At 35.8% G+C, this 13,866-nt stretch overlaps 1 protein-coding gene across 1 annotated transcript in view; it reads right to left on the bottom strand.

Moving 5' to 3' along the window:
* Positions 1 to 1,183: 1,183 nt before the first annotated feature.
* LOC100547929 (cadherin-10) overlaps positions 1,184 to 13,866 on the bottom strand; it is a 35,405-nt gene continuing 22,722 nt past the window's right edge. Inside the window, exons 3-6 of the mRNA XM_010708469.2 lie at positions 11,070 to 11,189; positions 10,325 to 10,492; positions 4,015 to 4,202; positions 1,184 to 1,447 (exon numbers count right to left, since the gene is read on the bottom strand). Of these exons, the coding sequence (XP_010706771.2) occupies positions 1,190 to 1,447; positions 4,015 to 4,202; positions 10,325 to 10,492; positions 11,070 to 11,189 (734 nt within the window). The 3' untranslated portion in view covers positions 1,184 to 1,189. The remainder of the gene's footprint in view (positions 1,448 to 4,014; positions 4,203 to 10,324; positions 10,493 to 11,069; positions 11,190 to 13,866) is intronic.

Here is a 13,866-nt window from a genome sequence, read left to right as displayed (position 1 = left end):
TGTAGTAAACTAAATCTAAACAAACCCCTTCATTATTTGCTTTTTTTTCCTCTTCATTATTTTCATTTTGCCAACCTGCCTCTTCTAAGATATTTTTTTAAGGAAAATAACAAAGACATCAACAGAACACAGAAAAATTATATAAAACACTTTTTAAATTGCTATTCTTTGTAAGTAATACTGATGAAGGAAATACAGTCCTTCAGTTCATCGAGTTGTGTCAGCAACAAAATGAGTAAAAGTGCCAAGTTTGTTCCTTTTCCACTCACAATTATGAAACATAACTGCTAAAATTGTCAGTTGTCTCATGAAATTAGAGTGGATAAAGATGGAATGCTAAGTTATTTATATATTCTACAATTTTAGAGGCCTGGTGCTTTCATCTGCTATCTTTTCTATACACTTAAATCACCATAGGAGAAAATTAGATTCAATTTCAATTCCTAACACAGTATTTTCCACCTGGGCCTCATTCAGCTGCAAATGACAATTTACTTCAACGTTAGTAAATAATGTGTTTTTTTTTTTTGCCAAATATAGTTTTTATACTTTGTTAGGCATTTCAGGCAAGACATATCCAATTTGGACAGATTTGTCTTATCTGTTTCTTAAGAGTTATGTATTTTAGCAACAATAAGCAAACTAACTAAACAAGATGCAGTTAACTATATCCAGCTAGATGTGATCTAGCAAATAGCATCAAGCAATATCCATAGAAGAGATATTTTGAAGATTAGTTTTTGAGTGTCTAATTTCTTAGGGAATTCAAGTAAACACTAGGATAATTCTATTCTATGCAGCAATCACATTGGTAGCCTGTATAGCAGGAACCAGAGCCTGGCACTGCATATTTTCCAGGACTAAATGGCAAAAGAAGTTAAATCTCTCACTAAAACACTAGTTTTGCAATTTTTCATATTCTGAAGCAAGCAGTTCTGAAGAGCCTACTTGAAATCAGTGTGCAATTTTAAGTTTTCTGAGATAGGAAGTACTAAGAAGCATTTATTCTCAGTCTTGTGTGTAAGTGAATGCCTGTTCTCTGAAGTGTCTGGGGCTTACAGATAGATAACATCATTTTCAACTCTGTCTGATTGGCACACTAGTAAATATAAGAAAGAACATGAGCACCTTCTACTATGTCTTTTAATATTTTCTTTACCAAAATTCTTTCTTTACAGAGAATCAGAGATTACCTTATAGGGCTTGAAGCTGAATCAGGATCTCGTGCCATTACTGTTCCTATTATTGTCCCCAACTCAATATCTTCATGAACCTCAAAAAGGTAAGAAGATCTGCTGAAGACAGGAGGCTCATCTACATCCTCTACAGAAATTTTCACAATAGTTGTATCTTTGAAAGGCCCAAGGTAATAGAAGCGTGGATCCACATGGGTATTCTCAGCTTCTACTTTCAAGGTATAAAGCCTTCTTGTCTCATAGTCCAATGGCTAAAAATGAAGATGATGATAAGCTAGTAAATTACATTATGTATGAACAAATGTTAACCTATATATACAATAAAACAAGGACTGAAGCCTTCACAGGTCTTGTTCTAAGTTGGGAGAACCCTAACACAGTTCAAATTTTCCAGAGTAAAAACCACTTTCCCTACTAAGAAATTCTCAGTTTTTCAGAATTTTCAGAAATTTTAAGGGGAGTTTCTGTAACTAAATAATACTTGAAATAACACAACACCAATTGCAGAAAGATTTTGTCAGCACAAATTTACTAGTCATTCGGTAAATTTTGCAGTTCTTTCACAGGCATAGGAATATAAAATAATATTATAAGCATTTAAAAGTCTTAAAACACTAATTTAAAATTCTGATATTGCAGAACAAGGTGCATAATAGTGATACTATTCACAAAATATACACACCTCAAAATTCTGTATTTTAATTATCAAACAAATACCTGGCCTTCAAAATCAGTGGTAGATTTATTTATTTATTTTTTAAGGACAGGGATTCAAAGTGCTTTATATACAGTAAGAACTTAATTTTGTTCCTCATCACTGAATTTCAAGAAACATCTTTTTTCTCTTTTTTTTTCGCAGATTTAACATTTCTGTCAGCAGTTCCTTTTTAAAATGGAAGCAAAAGGTTTAAGGCTAGAAACAATTGTAGATACAAGAAAATAAAGTAACGTTCATCTGTTCCTTCAAATGTTTCCAACTCTCATAGATGGAAAGTATTAGCTAATAAATGATACTTCTTTAATTCCCTATAAATCTCATGGAGATACCAAACTCATTTTCCTTCATCAAAAATGGGTGGTAGAAGACTTGTTTCTTTTCTCTTTGCTGCCTTTAAATACAAATTATTATTCATGCAAGATGCTAGGAAGACACCCTTTCTGGACTGCAGAAAGACACAGTCCAGACAAAGAATTGTAGTTTTCACACTTCTTCAAACTTTCTTTTAAAAGTACTCAGAGCAAAAGAAAGAATATCTAAGAATATACGTAGGAAGTGCATCATAGTGTTGTTATACAAGCTAAACTTGTGACTACTGATACTGTCTGTAAAGTGCAGCACGCTGCTTTTAAGGGAAGCTGCCTTCAAGCCTAGAGTAAAAGAAGCCATGTTCGTCCAAATATATAAAATTGTGACACAGCAACAATGAAGTTAAGCAATTATTTTATCTTTATCTTACACTGATATGTAGTAACTGATGAACTTGGTGGAGAAATACCAGTTTTTTTGTAGTTACTCACCAGTGAAAACTGAAATCATAAAGTGTGTAAATAATAAATACTTTCAAAATAGAACAGTCGGAGCATTTTTTTTTCTTGCTTGTTAATACAGTTATCTGTGCTCTCTGAATGATAAGCTACTTATCAATACAAGAAAGCATCCTGGTAATTTCTGAAAGTGTCAGGTTGCTAATGTCAAAAAGAGAAGAATTCATTCATTATAATTCATTGGTGACATTTTTGGAGCTGATACCTTATAACATGAATTTCTCACACTTGATCCAGTTGTTAGTCTATGTTTTTCAAGACATTATTGATTTAATATAATAGAAGTCTGTGTAGGAAACCTCAAGCAAGCAAGAAATAAACAGCCCAAGCCTTCACAGACTTCTAGGAAAAGGAAAAAAGTCCGGTCCCTAACTTGGTATTTTCAAACCTTCTCAGATAAATTTCAGTGAAAGAACACAAAGTAACGTAGATTACAAAAAGGAACTCCCTGTCATCTTTGCAGAATGTATCTTTACTTTCGTTGTCATTAGCAAGAGATTAGGAAAGGGATGCTGTTGAATAGTAGTGTTTTGTTTGTTACATAATGCTTAAGGTGTTATTTTGTGTTAGAAATATTGCATAGATTCTTTAGAAATGCTCAAAATCCCGAAGAAAAGGACTGGGGCACTTCTGGAGGAAAAATTGTTGAGGACCAAGAGAATGACATTTCTATCTCTGAGATCTTACACCTATGAAAGTGCTTAGCGACAGAAAACAGAACTAAAGCTACCTCTAAAACAAGTACGCTACCATTATGCACTACTTGTGTAAACCAGCTGACCTGCTGGAAACAGTAATAAAACGATATAGCTTGTGGTAGTTTCCACAATTGTAATTGTGTTTCTTGGCATATATTGGTCTCCTAAATTGAAACTGAGCAGATGACAATCTCAAAGAAGGAAAGCCTATGTTATTCAGTAGTGAGTTAACTGCATATTGATTGCTGAAGAGAATAACTTGCATGAATATTAGATAAATATATTAGAAATCACAGAAATAATTAGTAGTAACATTGTGAATGGCCTATTTCTTTGCATGCCTAGCTGGCAATAATGCTTTAAACCTGCATCTCTGTGTCTCACTGATATTGCTTCCTTGTGTCATTTCTAGTTTATCTTGAAGGGAAATAGTACCATTCAGTCACCAGCGGGGAAATATTTGCAAATATTAAACATTAGAATCACCATCACATGATCTAAGCACTTTTTTAGAAAGAACACTTGTTGCATAACATTGACATCAAAGCCATTTAGTGAAACTTTTTAATAGGCACCTTCCGCACAGTAATGATGCCTTCCTGTGTGTCCCTCTGCGTTACAATGTCAAACATATCTGTCCCATCACCATCTACAATTCTGTACTCTACTTCTGCATTTTTTCCAATGTCTGCATCTGTGGCTTTGACGCTGCCAATAGCTGTCCCAACTGGAGAAGACTCAGGAATGCGGAGATGGATGGTACCTGTCAAAGAGACAAAGAGCCACTCAGGAGCCCCATAAGCCATTACATATGCATTAAGTAACATCATGTGCAGAATTTTGTTTATCTTTTATACTAGAGATATTCCTTTGTAATGCATTTGAGGCAAAAAAACATATGTAGGGGAGAATTCGGGTAGAAGAGTGAAAACCGTAGAAAAACAAAATCAGAGAAAAAAATCTTAGAAAAATAGAGTTGAAAAGGCCTTCTATTTCCTATTTTTATTTTCCAGAAAATGATCAATTGTATTTTTTTTAATTTGCATAATTTAATTTGCATAGTATTTAATGTGAATCTTTTGGGATGTATTTTACATCTATACTATCAGGAAAGCAATAGAAAGACCAAAACTTCCCTGACTTCTCCAGACAAGTAAAAGAAGCAAATTGAAATTTTGGCTTTCAAAATTAGATGATCAGGTAAAGTATTAAATAAATAGGGGGAAAAGTTATGAAAATCCACAAGCAGGTGTACTCAGGAAGCAGCATGCATATACCCAAGTAAGTAAATCAATAAAGGAAATTAATAATTATGTGTGATCAGAAAGAATTTTGGGGAACAGAAGTGGCCACACAATCCCAACATATCCTCAGGAAAACAGAAGTGAGGATTTTCAATTTCTTTTAATAGAGTATGTTGCAAGGCAACTACAGAGTGACAAAGGTACTATTACTGTGTTTGAGGATACTGACTGAAAAAACAAAAGCACTCTTTTTAACTCAAAAGTTGAAGAATTTCTCTTATTCTGCAGAATTACTTTGTCATTATTTTGTAGTTGCCAACATGAAAAAAGAAATACAATCTAAAAAAAAAGCCTCAAACATATTCACATATACTTTATTTATTAAATCTTGAATAGGAAAGACTAAAATTGAATTTCTTACAATTTTCAGTAGCTTTTGATATGAAACTGGCATACAGCACCAGAATTAATACTTTATGACCATAAACACTCCATGTTCTATTTATATGAATTAATTTCTGTGCAGTTGATTTTTGGTGTTTCAGTCAAGTGATTTATCTTGCATTTGCTCTGACATATTCATTACCTCTATCTAAAACCTAAATCTGTGTACTTTGCTACATTAGTGTTTAATCTCTGTGTAATCTGTTAATGTTAAAAAAAAGAAAAAAAAAATGACCTCTGCTCCTATTTAGTGTTTATTCAGTCCTGTGTGAGACTACAGTGAAAGACTGCTCTTTTTGCAAGTATTTTATATATTATAATTAGCCTTATTGTGTGTCAGCTATTCTTTTCAGTTGTTTGGTTTTTGTCTGCTTAAAACTACATCCCCAATCAGTGCATTTTGGACACTATGTTGACTTCCACTATAATGCCCACCTTGTTAATTTATCTAAAAGTGCTAAGTACAAATAACACAGTGGAAACAGATGCTGAAAATAAGCAGAAATCTATCATCTGAAAGACAGAATCGCAGAATCACAGAATCACAGAATCACAGAATTGTAGGGGTTGGAAGGGACCTCTAGAGATCATCGAGACCAACCCCCCTGCCAAAGCAGGTTCCCTACACCAGGTCGCACAGGTAGGCGTCCAGGCGAGACTTGAATATCTCCAGAGAAGGAGACTCCACAACCTCCCTGGGCAGCCTGTTCCAGTGCTCCGTCACCCTCACCGTGAAGAAGTTCTTACGCACATTCGTGCGAAACTTCCTATGCTGCAGCTTATGTCTATTTCCCCTTGTCCTGTCTCCACGTACCACTGAAAGGAGACTGGCCTCACCACTATGGCTGCCACACCTCAGATATTTATAAACCTGGATCAGGTCCCCTTTCAGTCTTCTTTTCTCAAGGCTAAACAGACCCAGTTCACTTAGCCTTTCTTCATCGGGGAGATGCTCCAGGCCGTTCACCATCTTTGTGGCCCTCTTCTGGGCTCTTTCCAAGAGATCCCTGTCTTTTTGTACTGGGGAGCCCAGAACTGGACACAGTACTCCAGATGAGGCCTTACCAGGGCAGAGTAGAGGGGGAGGATCACCTCCCTCGACCTGCTGGACACGCTCTTCTTAATGCACCCCAGAATGCCATTGGCCCTTTTTTGGCCACAAGGGCACACTGCTGGCTCATGGCCAACCTGTCGTCCACCAGGACGCCCAGGTCCCTCTCTGCAGAGCTCCTCTCCAGCAGCTCATTCCCTAGCCTGTATTGGTGCATGCAATTATTCCTCCCCCCATGCAAGACCCTACACTTGCTTTTGTTGAACCTCATCCAGTTTCTTACTGCCCAGCTCTCCAGCCTGTCCAGGTCTCTCTGAATGGCAGCACAGCCTTCAGACATGTCAGCCAGTCCTCCCAACTTCATATCATCAGCAAACTTGCTGAGGGTGGCCACTATCCCCTCATCAAGGTCATTGATGAAGATGTTGAACAAGACCAGACCCAGCACAGACGATTTTAAATTTTATGTTGAAACTATACATTAATAGAAATCTGCACTGTAATATAAAATATTGTCTTTTATTATTTTTGTCACTGATGACTAGAAATCATTTAGGACATTAAGCATGGGAGGTAGTGTAGCTTTACCCACTGTGTCAGAACATAACTACACAAACTAGATTAGTCTTTCAGAACTCTACTGTAAATCCCTTTTGTTTCATTGTTCTTCTTCCCCAGTGAGAGTCATATACTGTTTGCATTTATTCCAGAGAGTGATATTCTTGCAGATGTTGGTCAAGATTGAAAGAATCTTGAGATGGAGAAGAAAAGAGCTTTTCCATATGCCAAAGAAAGTGGAAGAAAGATGAAAGATTGTCTACATATTTGTGTCAGTGTATACAATATCTTTACTTCTGGAAAACAGTTGAAAGTATGACAACTGAAACAATGATCCAAAAACTGTCTTCAATTGCCTTTCTGTTCAGAACCTTGATAACAGGTTTGTGAAGGCAGAGCAGGAAGGGCAAAAGGTGCTGCTTTCGTCTGATCTGGGAACACTACAGTGCAGTACTCTATTGACACAAACAGGGTGACCACCTGTCACAATGGGCAGGCTGAGACAGAAACCCATATTGAGAGGCCTTTCCCTGCTGATCTGTCACCCTCAGAGGAGCGAAAGACCTGCCCAGACCTTCAGCTGTGGGGAATTCCAGAATCAGGCATGAAGGAAGAACAGAATGTCATGGGTGCAAGTGTGCCCAGATTGATGAACTTTTTGAGCACGTGTCCAGAGTGTGAGGGCTGATCTAGTTGTCAAGTCACTCTCCATCTTATTTGAAAAGTTGAGGTTGCCAGGTGAAACCCCCAGTAACTGAAAAGGACAAAGGAAGACCTGGGGAATTAGAGGCTGGTAAGCCTCACCTCTGTGCCTGAGAAGATCGAGTGGATTTTCCTGGAATAGATATTATAGCACATGCACGATTCACCAAGGGCAAATAACACCTGGCCAATCTCATAGTCTTCTATGATGGAGCAATAGCATCAGTGGACAAAGGAAATGCAACTGACGTAGGCTATCTGGTCTTACACAAGATTTAGACATGGATCTACATCACATTCTTATCTTTAATTTCAAGAGAGATGAGTTTGAAGTGTAGACTATTCAGTGAATACAGAATTGTTTGGATGACTGTAGCCAGAGCATTGTTGTCAATGGTTCCATGTCACAAGTAGGGGCCCCCAAGTGTCAATTTTGGAACAAGTGTTTTTTAACATCACTATCAACTACGCAGGGAGGATAGAGTGCATCCTCATCAAGTTTGCTAAGAAGAACAAGTTGAGCAGTGCAGTTGACACAATAGAAGAAAGGGATGCCATCCAAAGAGACCTGGACAGAATTGAAAATGGAACCCATGTGAAACTAATGAAGTTTAACAAGGCCACATGGAAGGTGTTGTGCCTGAATCAGGGCAATCCCAGATATGTGTGCAGACTGGGAGAAGAACTCATTGAGTGCAATCCTACAGAGAAGGATTGTGAGCCCTGGTGGATGAACCAGCAGTGTGTGCTCATAGCCCAGAAGGCCAAGAATTTTCTGGGCTACATCAAAAGAAGATTGGCCAGCAAGAAGAGAGAGGTAACTGATCTCCTCTACTGTCCTTGTATGACCCTGTCTGGAATGCTGTGTCCAAACCCAGGGCCCTCCAGCACAGGAAGGTTGTGGAGCTATTGGAGTGGGTCCAGAGGAAAAATTCTGTGTTAAATGTCAGCATGTGATCAAGAAGAACATTCACTCAGAGGAACAGTCACTGATATAGATACAGTTTTAAGGGATTCTTAAGACTGGAAAAATAATCTGAAGAGGCCCCAGTCTCTACATTAGGGCAAAAAGGAATCAATGCTTTTTTTCATAGTTTTCATAGTTTTTCATAATTCCAATGAGTTTCTTTGTGGGAGAAATTTAATTCATCCTTTTGTGCTCCTGAGTCCTATGAAAACATGAAAAATTTTAATAATTGATGAACTTCAGAAGAATACAATAATCTTATGAAACTAACAGGAGTCTATTATTAGTAGGACAGAACTGAATAGGCATCAGTTCTCACAGTCTCACTGAATTCTATTTAGAGATTAAAATAAAGATTCTTAAAAAAAAGTAACCATTGACTTTTAACCTTGTTATAACCAGTGAAATTTCATTAACCTTTATAAATACTTTACATTTCATTTCTAGTGAAACGTTTGTAGTTAACATGGCTATTGGCAGAGAGAAAAACAAAGTAAAACAAAAGTCCACCAAGAATTAAAATTAATTTAAACAAAAAGTCCCATCTGATTCATACTGACAGTTGAAAAGTGCACATATATTCCTGGGATGCTACTCCAGATCCTCATCTGAGTCCAATGAATATGGTGGTGGACTACCACATAAGTCATGTAAACACAGTCTAGAAAGTTGATTCCACTGCTCTAGGTATTAATTTCACACAATATTTAAGGAATAAGAAAAACAAAACAGAAAGACAACAAGGAAGGAAGAAGAGAGAAGAGAACAGGGAAGGCTTAACTGCTTATTTAATACTTAAAAACATTCTGTGGGGATACAGAAGGATGTAAAAAGACAAATTAACAATAAATTCTGTCCAGAATAGGGCTTGTGCAGCTATGCACAAACTGTAAATATTCTTTTGCTTGTGATATTCATATTTGAATGTATTTTAAGTCCCATGCTGATAAACATCTTAGCTAAATACATATATGCTTTAATTACAATGCTAAATTGAACAAAAGTGCATACTCAATTTGTGCCATAAAGAACATAATAAAGTCAGAACCATTAGAACCAATGTCACTTATTTTGAGCCTAGAGGATGATCGTCAGTAACTACTGGATTTAGTGGAGTTACACAGAAGAAAAACTGTTTGTTGAGAATAAACTAAATCATTTATGACCAAACCATTTTGCAAATATTATGATTTCAGTACATGCAAAATATTTCAAATACATTTAAAATACATAAACTTTAATGCATTTCTAGTTAGATAAAATGTCCACGTTATGTAGAGACTAATAATGATTTCATACTTTAATTTGAGGATAAAATGCCTTGATAGCTATACTATCAAAAGTCAAAAATCAGTATAAAATGCTTTGGTCAACATAAGTAATCAAAAAGTAAGTTAAATGTCATTTACTTCACTTTCGGAAGTCTGTCAGATTGTGGAGCACTATAAGTAGAAAAGTACAAATCTGCTTGATTTCCTTCAAGTAATTCCTTTTCCAGGTTCTCCATGATTAAATATTTAAGCAGATAATACAATTCAAACATTTCTGTATATCTGCAAGAACTACATGTTTTATTTTCTGGTAGGGGAATCTCTAGGAATTAAGCAATAGCTATGGGGAAAGAAAAACTGCTCTAATGCTCTTATGAATTCACCTCTCACCCTCTCCCATACAACTGGAAGGTATCCTAGGCCTGCCATCGCTATAGCTGATCATGTAAATGTTTTCCTAACAAACAAGTGCTGTAACATTTAATATTCTGCTTTAATAATAGTGAATAAGTCAGTATATAAGCCTTTTTGCTGTTGTTCATGTGTGCCCTGTAATCTAGATTTACTCTAAATTAAACCAGATGGTCATTGCTTAACTCTTTAGTTTGAAGCTCTTATAGTGCAGGACAACAATTAAATGCAGCTTACTCTGGGGAAATCGAGGTGGATTGTCATTGACATCAGTCAAAGTGATGTTCACAGTGGTGGTCCCCGATAATCCACCCATCTGGCCTCCCATGTCCTTTGCCTGGATAACCACTTGGTACTGCTCCCTGTTCTCTCTGTTCATATTTGGTAAAGCAGTCCGGATGATGCCTTAAATAAAGACCAAATAAAAATTGTTAATCATCCTTTTATTTTTGACATGCAGCAATCTACTGCATCTTTTATTTGTATTAGTCTGTGAAATGTATTTCTAAAATATTCATTTCATGCTTTAAAGTACAAATTTATGTTCATAAGCTTTATAAATAGTCTTCAGTGCAATCTGTTAAAAAAAATCCCCCTTCATTCTACATCACAGCTCCCTTTCAAGTTTACATCTCAAGCTAAAGATGATTCAAGATACTTACACAAGACAAGGTTAGTGGGTAGAAAGAACACATTATTAGACTAACAAGAATCATAAGAAAAACCCAAGCAACATTTTCTGGTACACAAATCCTTCTTCTTGCCTTTATCACTTAGATCCTCAAACTGCTGTAGCTATTTCAATTGTACCACTGTATCATTACTCACACTTCATAGCATTAACAGTAATAATAGTTCTTAATATAAATGTAAAAACTCACAATAAGTTATGATGAAAACAGCAAAATACATTATTCCATTTCAGTTAGCTTTTAAATTTTTCCTAGGGTGATTTTCAAAATGAAAGAGCAAGTTTCCCTACCTGTTTCTGGTTCCACAGAGAAATACGGCTGTCCCTGAAGTATGCTGTAAATGATTCTGGCACTGTTACCATATGAAGGGTCATCTGCATCCGTAGCTGTTACTTGCACGACGGAGGTACCTTAAGCATCAAAAGTCAGCTTAGTTTCACATGGTACCAAATAGAGATCCAAGAACTTTAATTTCCATTTGAGTAGACCCCACAGAAATTTTCATCTAATGCTGGATTTTTCAAATATTTTTATCATCTTATAATCAACTTCAGACTCACACTTTTCTGTTCCATTCTATATAAATTAGATCTAAACTTCCTTAATCCCGCAAGTGTAACTAAGATGCAATTAATAAAGGTAAGTGATAGCAGAGGTTGAATTTTTATCCCTACCTTGCTATCATTCACTCATATTTATGTATTCACTTTCTCTTATTAGAGGACACGTTCATTTTTATTGCAATAGATCTCTGCTTTTCATTCCCCAAAACAATTTATGTTTTCTTTTGTTTTGCTTTTGTTGTCAATGTCATTTTATATTAGTAAAATGTTAAGCATAGACACGTGACAGAAAAAAATGTTTAAATAGGTCATCAGAAGTTGGAAAAAACTGGTCATCAGTTCTACCTATCCTCTAAGTGGAAATACAGATATTAGCAGAAGAAATACTATCATAAGGTCTTGTTTACCTCAGTTCTATCCCTTCAACTAAATACTGCCCAATATTGTGAAATAAAGCATCTGTAAATTCAAGTAACACGGAAGAACTATTTATTCCCTCTCAGCTACATTACATATTTATTCTAACATGCATAGGAAAGCAAATAGAAATAAAAGCTAAGCTTCCTCTGTTTCTTTGAGAACTTAGAAGTTGATGACAGATCTACTTTTGATAAATCAGTTGTTCAATCATGTGAACAGTTTTGCCAGTATCAATGATGATTATGCACCTAACTGTTTAGTCAGTGATGAGTTTTCAGAAATGTTTAGGTTTCAACTGTATTAGAACAGAAATGCTTATTTCAGCAAGGCCCTAAAAGTACTTGCATCTCATAAAGAAGTCAATAACAGGCAAATTCCTAGGTACATTATTATTGATTTTAAAATAGAATGAATCATTGATTTAACACAACAGAGCCTCAAACATAAAATTAAAAAATTAAAAAAGCTACACAAGTATAATGAAGAAAAAAAAGGAAGCTCTGAACACTTTCCAAAGAACTAATGACTGTTTTAGTAAGCATCCAGAATAGGGTGGAAACTGAAAATGAGAACATTTGTTAACTAAAATACTGTTGGGACAGCTGTCTTAAAAACTTGGCCAATTTCTGATTCACAAGTGTCTCATATAGGCCACACTAAACTCTGTCTTAAACCTGTTAAAGATGTTTCTGTTAAAAGATACAGAGGCCTTGTGGTTGAATATGGAGTATTTCATTGAATCTGAAATACACTGTTTAGACCATCCTAGCATGCAGCAAACTGCTGTACTATTATGCATGCTAGCTCCTAAACATTACTTGCTCTGAAATAGCAAAGTAGTGTTGTGTAAAAGAAAATAAGAACAAATAATGTTCGGTAACCTAAGTTCTACAAGGAGTTAAAATAATAAAACAATAGAAAAAGAAAACTAAAAGAATACAGACAAGTGCTTCTTCAGCGTGATGTCATTTTCTTTTTATGTACACAGCTCTCAGGATATAATTCTTTCTCTTTCCTCCACAAACTGGCAAATACTTTTGATATGCAAGCGCAGACTAACATGTAATTATTCAAACAAAAAGTAAAATTCTTCTACTTTTATTCATCCACTGAAGTCACTGAAGAGAACTGATAACTCAATATTAGTAGCATATTGTATGCACCAGTCTGAAGTTTGGACATCCCAAGGCACTGATTTTGATCATTCATGATGCTTTGTGATGTGACTTAGTCCTCGCCATTTAGTCCAAGTCTTGCTCTCTGCCTTTTATGTGAGGATCTTCAGGATCCAAAAGCTAATCTGAACTCTACAGTAGGACATAAGGGACACAGCGATGACATTACGAAGAATATAGCAATAGTATTACTCAGGCATGAATAAGACTTTGAATTATATAACTTCCTTCTCATATTCTTGTAAGTTTTATTATACAATAAACTAGAATTAGATGGATGCGTGCTAGGCCCAGAAACAAACTGCTATTTGTCAGGTTATTGCAATTGTCAGAAGGCATATTTGAAAATAATTTTAATTATACTGTTTGAATTTCCCTAAGGTCTGATACTATAACAGTAATTAAGACACTTGGCCCTTTTAAGTGGTTTCTTTACAAACGTCTCCAGACAACATACAAGTATTAATGACTTCAGCCTCACTGTGCATTTATGATATAGAGGTATTAGAGAAGAATCACTGAAGATAATTAACTGGGAGTAAGGAGGGGGATATAAACAACAGATATCTATCGTAGAGTTGAATTTGTAACTTATTTCCTATACTCAAGTGAGTTATGAACTATTTAACTACAACTGCCCTCAGTGGTAAATTATCCATTCAAGTAACAAGTTGAATTAGCAGAAACCTTCTGATCTTTCTAGTAGAAAAGAGGAAATCTAGTAGAAAAGAGGAGATCTGTTCTCCCCTGTAACAAAGTATTTAATACAGCATAATAACAGAAGTGGAAAGGGTTGCGTATTCAGAGAAGTCTATGTCAGCAAGCTTTGCTTACATGGTCATACTATAACTTGGAAAATAATAAGCTGGAAACAAGGATGTCAGGCAATGCTTGTAGTTCTAAAATGGTACTTTTAAGATGGTTTGTAA

Source organism: Meleagris gallopavo, chromosome 3, assembly GCF_000146605.3.
Source record: "Meleagris gallopavo isolate NT-WF06-2002-E0010 breed Aviagen turkey brand Nicholas breeding stock chromosome 3, Turkey_5.1, whole genome shotgun sequence".
NCBI classification, from domain to species: Eukaryota; Metazoa; Chordata; class Aves; order Galliformes; family Phasianidae; genus Meleagris; species Meleagris gallopavo.
The sequence above is the reverse complement of the archived record's forward strand: the minus strand, read 5'-3'. Positions and strand labels throughout refer to the sequence as shown.